The following is a 7,623-nucleotide window of genomic DNA, read 5'->3' as shown; positions in this document are numbered from 1 at the left end:
CAAATGAGGGTAGAATGCATCTTGTATTAAGTTATGCAGAAAGTCAAAGTGGGTTAAGGCAATAGATGCTGCAAACCTAAAATCAATGGTAACTAAGAAAGAAAGACAAAAATAAGTGGAGTGAGGTTAATAATAATAAAAGGTAAGGGAGAGACAAGATCTCAAAAGGGAAAATTATCAGCTAGAAGCTGAGTATGTGTTTTAGGGAAGGGAGTGCAACTTCCTTTTCAGCTGCTGGGTTCTTGTTTTTCATTTCTCTCACGGGAACTTCCAGTCCTGGTGCTCATTTCTTCGGCTAAGAAATCAAGATCTGTTCAGAGTGGTTCTGAGCTCCTAGCACTTCTCAGATTATCTACAGTACTTCTAACATTCTTTGCCTTTCTTCACAGGCAAAGAATGAAATAGCAGTTGTAAAAAGCTTTGTGACTTGCTGGTATCTTCCTCTGAAACCAGGAACCTGGAAGTTCGAGCTTTTATGTAATAACCCAAGAACAGGGATCAATAACGTTGTGATTGAATGGCATCAGAAATCACCTATGCTGAGGTGAGGTTCAAGAATGCATCACTGTCTGCAGAGGTCAAAGGTAAGGAATGCATGATTGTTAAGGGAAAAGAGATCCAGGAGAGAAGGGGGTTGAGGAACAGGGGATTGATAACTTTTGGTTCTTGGACTGTGTTTCCTGCCCATTTTGACAAAATGATGAAGCAGATGAGTTGTCTGCCACTATTTAAGCAGGAGTCTAGAGGAGTTTTCAAGTGGGAGGATTAAAGAACATTTGCAGGAGGAAGAATGGGAATCTTTTAGTGATAGGGAGTTGAGACATGAATGAGGGTGGCTAGTGGGAAGACAAGCAGCAAGTCAGATAAAGCGGATAAAGATTCAGGAAGGAAAGTATTTTGCCTCCCCTAGTCGCCTTACCAGTACAGGTGAATGGTAGAGGTTAAAGGGCACAGGATGTGTGCTGTAGAGTAGTAACACTTAGCATTGTGGTGCTAGAGGTAGTAGCTGCTTCCTTGCATGTTTTTCTAGTCTTATCTTGAGTTAGAGTGACTTTTTTTTTTTTTTTTTTTTTTTTTTGGACAAGTACCAAATACAAACAATGGAGACTGTGGTTTTATAACAAATTATCTGCACTGTCACAAAGTCAAAGGGACTCCTAGGGTGGCAAATGTCAGGAAATAAGCACAAAATCTGCCTACTGTTGCTTTGGTCTCAAAGAGTGAGGCTTCAGATTCCTACTCTGGAGAATTTGGGAGTAGGAAACCAATGTGTCTCCTTACATTACAGCAGGCATCTGCACCCTATTGAGAGATGACACTAGATGTGGAAACAGTTTTGTGGTCTTTTCTTTGGTTGTGAAATCATTCTTGCAGAATAGAGCCAGAAAAGTCAAAAGAAGAAAGGGATTGAACAAAACATCCTGATATATATGTCAGAGGAATTATCTGAGACTTGGAGGGAGATCTGATTCTGTGATTGATGCCTACTGATCCTGAAAAATAATTAACATGTCAACAACAGTGTGCTATTTCTATTAAAATCATGGTTACAAAGTGGTGCTTTTTTCGAAGCTTTATGCAGATTTAAGACCTATTCTGATCAGTGTACACACTGTAGTCATTATCCCGCAAATAGGAGCGCACAGAGATGTTCGTTCCCAATGTGTGGCTTGCTCTTTCCACCCTGCTGCTGTGCAGAGCCCAGAGGATTGAAAGTGTTTATATACATACCTTTATATATCTTTATTGCTGCAAAGGACTTACTAAATTAGGTATTTACCTTGGTTTCACAGTCTCCACACAAAGCAGGCATCAGCTTTGTGTTTCTTCCTTGTCTGTTCTGAGGTGTGAGTCATGGAAATAAAGCGTGCATGTACACATGACTAGCTGCCAGTGAAGTTTCGGTGAACTGAGATCAGCTGGTGCACAGTTACAGCTAGCATTTCCATCACGATGAACTGATAGTGATGGCAGTTCCATGTTCCCCATGATCTATTCCAAAGATACCAGATGCAGCTGTGTTTGTTGATGATAAGCTCATCTATGAGTTTGGGTGTGTGCTCAGGTTCTGATTTTGGGTGGCTCTGTTCAAGTGATCCTACAGTGGTTGTAGCTCATAAATGGAAGCCAGTGAAGGATTCAGGACTACCATTGCACACAGGGATAATGTCTCTCACAGCCTTATTACATGCTGGTAGGACAGGATAAATGATTGAAAAAATAAGCGAGGCTTCCTGCTCTTTTGCCCTTAGAGTGGTTACTCTGGCCATGCCGACTCCATGTTGGTAATGGTCAAGCTCACCTGGAGTTGCCTGTTTTTACTGTCTTCCCATTACATCCTAAAGACACCAAAAGTGGCGGTCTTTGGAAGAGAAAGAGGTGAAGGCTGTCAACCAACCTGGCCATGGCAGGAGAGGCAGGCACTGCTGAAGCATGCAAGAGTACAGTTAGGGTCCCTGAATTTCCAAACAGGATTTCCCTGATAGAAGCATAGGCATCTGTGCTGCATAGCATCTGATGCTGGATCCTGTACACTAAGGAGATGAGGGATATACAGGCTGAATAACTACCATGTGCTCATCAGGTCTGATGTATCATGACTATGCCAGGCTTGTTAAAAGCATGTAGACTAAATGTAGGAAGCATTCTGTGGGAAAACTGGCCTGCTAGGAATGCCAAGATCTGGCATTCTGGCATCTGTGCTGGTGAAGTGCATGCATGCTGCCTGTGATCCATGTGCCATCTTAATTTGGTGAGTCCAGGATGCAGAGGTGTGACTGAGCAGTCCATCTGTGGACATGTAAGACATCAAAAAGCTAGGTGCCTTGCCAGAGTTATGGTCTGAAGGAAGTGGTTGGATTCTGTAGAATGATCCAGGTTCTTGTTTTCACTACAGATCAAAGTTCTTGCTGGAAAAACATGATTTGACCAGGAAATATGAGTCTTATCTTCATATGACTTTTTTTCCTCTTTTTTTAATAATGAAAGATGATACTTTTTTGCCTAGCTGTAAAACACACAAACACACACACAGATGACACCAATTTGAGAAGTAGTCATGGAATTTCTCTAAATCATATGTTTCTAGAAGTCTTGCAACTCATAAGGCATGACTGGCAAGCACTTGTGGCTCATAGCTGATGTGGGAGCTTCAAGCTGAACAATGAAGGAGGTCTGTCCAAACTCAGCATAAATATCAATCCTTCTCAAAATTTATTTACTTTGTCCTACAGACAGTGCTGTTGTTGTCTCTTTCCACTTCCAGTTTTCCCCAGTTTGTGTCCCTAACACTACCTAAAACAGTCTCCTACTGTTTGCTTATCTTTCCCTGTGATCCATTCTCCTCCTTGCTCTGAAACTTTGCTGGTATGAGCAGTATGTTTCTGGACAGAAGTCAGTCTTTGGCAAGACTGAATCTTAGTGTGCTTCTTTGGGTACTCTGCTGGGTACACCTCTCTTCTCCTCACACCTCTAGCATCCAGCCTAATACAGCTTAGTTTTACTATGGCAAGTCTTGGAAAACAGAGGTGAGAAGGTCTTGTTGCAGAAAGCATATTTCTTATCTTCTAGTGATTTCAGGCTATCATACCATTTCACTTTTTTTTTTTTGACTCTGCCCTTAATCAGCTTTCACCTACCTTTCTGTACCCAGAAAGTCCAAAAAGATAAGAAATAACTAGATATACAACGTTTTCTGGGGAGAAGTCAACATGAAATCTTGTGAAAATGTCTCAGGTAACACAGTAAGAGTAATGTGGTAGCCCTTGACTCAGAGAAACATGAGCCATGTGATGACCTCCAACCCAAGGAGTAGCAATTGGCATTTCTGGTTCACCAAAGGGCTGAGGCTGTGGGTGTTGCTTCTGAACCTAATTTTCTTGAGAGACCAGAGAGACCAAGTCTACTCTACTCCCAAACTATATAACTTCCACATCAAATCTGAAATTGTATTTCTCAGGGCAACTCTCTCTTAAGTTGTACATCCTTGGTATGTGAGTGACTGAAGCAGAGTTAACTACGTTGTTGTGTTTGATGGGCACCTTTACTTTAGCACCTCCAGAGAAGAAGACACATGAGCATCATACCCCAAAATACCCACCATGGCTCCCATGGCTCATCTCACTGCTGCTCCTGTTGGTGTGCATAGCGCTTGTCGTTACTCTCCTTGGTGAGTTATATGCATGCTGATTACCCAAAACTGGGGAGACAGGTTTGTGGGCAATGTTAGGAGAAAAGCAGAGAAATCTGCGCAAAAAGGGAAAATTTTCCAACAAGGAGGGAGTGTTTACCTTGGGATTATTTTCTCATGAGAAAGGATGCAAATCTCACCATTTGTGCTTGGAGAGATATTTGAAAGGTATGTTTCAGGAGCAAAATATTTTCTGACACCCTACATATTGGGTAGTTTATACTACAGTTGCAAGCTGGCACAATCTTCCTTTCAGGCCAAAAAAACAAGTATCCTTATCAACAAGTATGTAGGAGCTAGGAATAATGCAGTGTGATGCCAGATGGTTCTGTTGTACATGCCCTATTTCTTAGAATGATAGAAAGAGTTAGATGGGAAGAGACTTCTAGAAGTCTTCAACCTAACACCTGCCCAAAGCAGGCCCATCTTTAGAAATCCAGTGTTGCTTGGGCTTTCTGCAAGGTCTCAGTCTTCTCTGATCTGACTTTGTCATATTTGGCTGCAACACATGTCCCCCAAATCTTCCACTGTTTACTCTGAGGTCTTTTCATGAGAGTAGTGACAGACTGTTAACAGGCCATGTCCTGGCTACATCCACCTGGAAATGCTCAGGTGGGTCGTATGATTCTCTAGCCTTGTTGACTAGGTCATCCTGGCTAGATCTTGTGAGCCAGTTGGTGAAAGAGTCCTTAGAGGCAGTTATAGGATTCTGGGGGAGCAGAAATGTCTGTTTCCTTCCCTTAGAGGATTGCAATTACTGCTTATGAAATTAAGAGACAGACAGAGCAGAGGTGATGTTGAGACCTCTTAGTGGGAAATGGATACATAATATTGAAGGCAGTGATGATGTAAGAGAAGGGAGAAAGTGGTAATCTTGCCTTTTCTCCTTTCCTTTTTTTCCAGTCATTCGCTTCTCCCATAACCATGGAGAGATGAGGGCCTTGAAACAGAATGCTACAGAGTGGCTCTGTGTCTCAGCAATACCACAGAGGAAAGGTCAGTAATACTGAACATGTTGGGGTCTGCTCTGACAACAAGCAGTAGCAGATGCAAGGGAGGGAGACTCCTGAGGAGACGTGTGAGGAGAATAAGGAGGTGCTTAAGCGTTTAAGGGAAGGATAAGGTGATGGTAGTGGTGTTGTAGGAGGGCAGGGTGGATGTGAACACTGACAGAACAAAAGGGATAGAATACAGTGACAGAAGAAACTTTAAAAATGGAGCAAGAATAACAGTGCAACTCAAGTTAGGAGAAGACAGTGCAACTCAAGTTAGGAGAGAAGCAATATTTCCTGTTCCTCGTGACTAAAAACTTTAGGATGATTACACAAACAGAAGCAGTTAAACTAGATCAGCTGAATAATGTGTTCTGTCATGGCAAGACTGGAGAATGTTACCAGACTTGCTATAGATTTGCTATGGATGAGCTCACAGATCATACTTGACAACAATCCAAAGAAATGCGAATTATCCTTGTTCGGTCAAGCACTTTAGATGAGAGAGAAAAAAAAAGAAAAACCTACAGAAAACAATTGATCATTCTCCATGGAGAATAGGGATCCTTGCCGTGACTACCATCTCTCATTCTTGGCATTGATCTCCATTTGATCTCTCCCTACACAGAACAGGGCTGGATGTGCTGCCCAAAGGAATGGAAGTTCTTTCAAAAAAACTGCTACTACATATCAACAGATTATATGTCCTGGAATGACAGCAAGAAGAACTGCACTGGGATGGGCTCCAACCTGGTGGTGATCAAGACAGAAGCAGAGCAGGTAAGCGTAGGGATGAGAGGGGTGACACAGTAGTCCTGGGATGCAAGTGCCAGGCCCTGAAGGGGACTCCAGAGCCCCTCCTTGCCCTTGCAGTAGAGGGGGAATGTCTTCTCTGGGTCCATTCAACCCTGACTCCCCTATTCTACCAGCCCCACTCCGTGGAGGCTTCTGTCTCCCTGTTCTGCTCAGCCCTGCACCTCATGGACATTTTATTCTGCCTGATTTCCAGGTTTTCCTCTCGACGTGGATAAAAGAAAATGTTAAATATGGAAAAAGAAACAATTACTTCATTGGTCTGAGTGCACAGAAGGTGGGCCAGTGGCACTGGGTGGACCAGACTCCCTTTAATGTGACAGCTGCGTGAGTATCTCAGGACAGAGAATGTTTAGTGTAGCCTCTGGCAGTGCAAGAGACTAAGAGGTACGAGGGTGGTTGCAGGTGCGCGAGAGGGAAGTAAGACAACTCCCTGTGAGAAGATGAGGAAGGGGCGGGCTGGACAGGACACCGGGTTCAGACAAGTCTATCCCTTGCTGATTCGTGGTTGTTGGTTATGACTTGTCTGTTGGTGCTGTAGGCATAGAAGAAACTGCCTCTCCCCCAGAAGAAGGACCTTTCAGAGCTGAGCAGCAGCCTTGCCTGACATCCATATATATGTAGCAGCCTTGCCTGACCTCCCCACAACACATATGCATGCATATGCATGGGCAGGGCTGATGCTGTGGAAGAGATGGGGTGCTGGGAGAGATCTGTGGGGCTACGACTGCTACTTGTTCTTCTGGAATTTCTTCTTCACTCTCCTGGAGGAAGGCACAACCCTCTGTGGGGTGTGAGGTGCTCAGGGTCCGCTGTGGCGAGTTGTTGCCAGCACCAGGAATGAATGTGCCCATATTGTGCAGGCTAGAAAACAGATTTCCACATGGAGGCTGATGCTAGTGGGATTAGCACAGGGGGAGGAAGGATACTTCTTCTGTCAGTGAATCAATATTTGTAATTTTTCTCTTTCTTCAAGTACTGTATCCTGTTGTGGCCTTTCCCTGAAACAGTGCATAGAGTACAATTGAGAGTAAAAAGTCTGTGTCTGTCCCAGGTTCTGGAGGACTGGGGAACCAAGTAATGTGAAGAACGAGAAGTGTGTTGTAATCCATTGGAATGAAGCAGAACACTGGAATTGGAACGATATACCATGTGATGTCAGATCTTTTCGAATTTGTGAGGCTGCAGCAGTAACTGTCTGATGGAAGGATCCTCATGCTGAGTAAAATTGAAAGGTAGCAGAAGCTGGAAACAACAGAGGGTTATGCTGGGAGGAGTGGGAGAAGGTCTGGAGCCTGCATGTCCACTTTGCTGGGTGGGAAGATATGGGTGGAAATGATAACTGTCATGCATCCAGCACTTGCCAGTACTCAGCAGCACCCACCAGGACACCTGTCTTTCTGAAATACTATAAAACCTGAATTGGAAACAATCCTTTTTGGGAGGACTTTTCCTGAGCTGTCTCAGAGAAGCCCATATCATCTCATAGTGGTGAACTCAGTGATTTGTCACTGGAAGGTCCAAGGAAGAGTGGCAGATGAAGGGACTGCGCTGTACATGAACAGAGTAAATACTTTCCTTTATATGTCATTGCTTCCATTGGGAAGGATGTATGAGGGTCATCAAATC

General features: G+C 43.7%; 1 protein-coding gene across 1 annotated transcript; it reads left to right on the top strand.

Moving 5' to 3' along the window:
* The first annotated feature begins 288 nt into the window (after positions 1 to 288).
* Positions 289 to 7,623, top strand: CLEC4A (C-type lectin domain family 4 member A). The gene is made up of 6 exons (XM_088531325.1): positions 289 to 584; positions 4,052 to 4,168; positions 5,093 to 5,185; positions 5,810 to 5,961; positions 6,191 to 6,321; positions 7,049 to 7,623. The coding sequence occupies exons 1-6, from the start codon at positions 518 to 520 to the stop codon at positions 7,194 to 7,196; spliced, it is 708 nt and encodes a 235-aa protein (XP_088387451.1). The 5' UTR covers positions 289 to 517; the 3' UTR covers positions 7,197 to 7,623.

Source organism: Tinamus guttatus, unplaced genomic scaffold (genome assembly GCF_059628265.1).
Source record: "Tinamus guttatus ecotype Peru unplaced genomic scaffold, ASM5962826v1 Tinamus_guttatus_pri_ptg000408l, whole genome shotgun sequence".
NCBI classification, from domain to species: domain Eukaryota; kingdom Metazoa; phylum Chordata; class Aves; order Tinamiformes; family Tinamidae; genus Tinamus; species Tinamus guttatus.
Note: the sequence above shows the minus strand (reverse complement) of the source record. Positions and strands in the feature narration are given on the sequence as shown.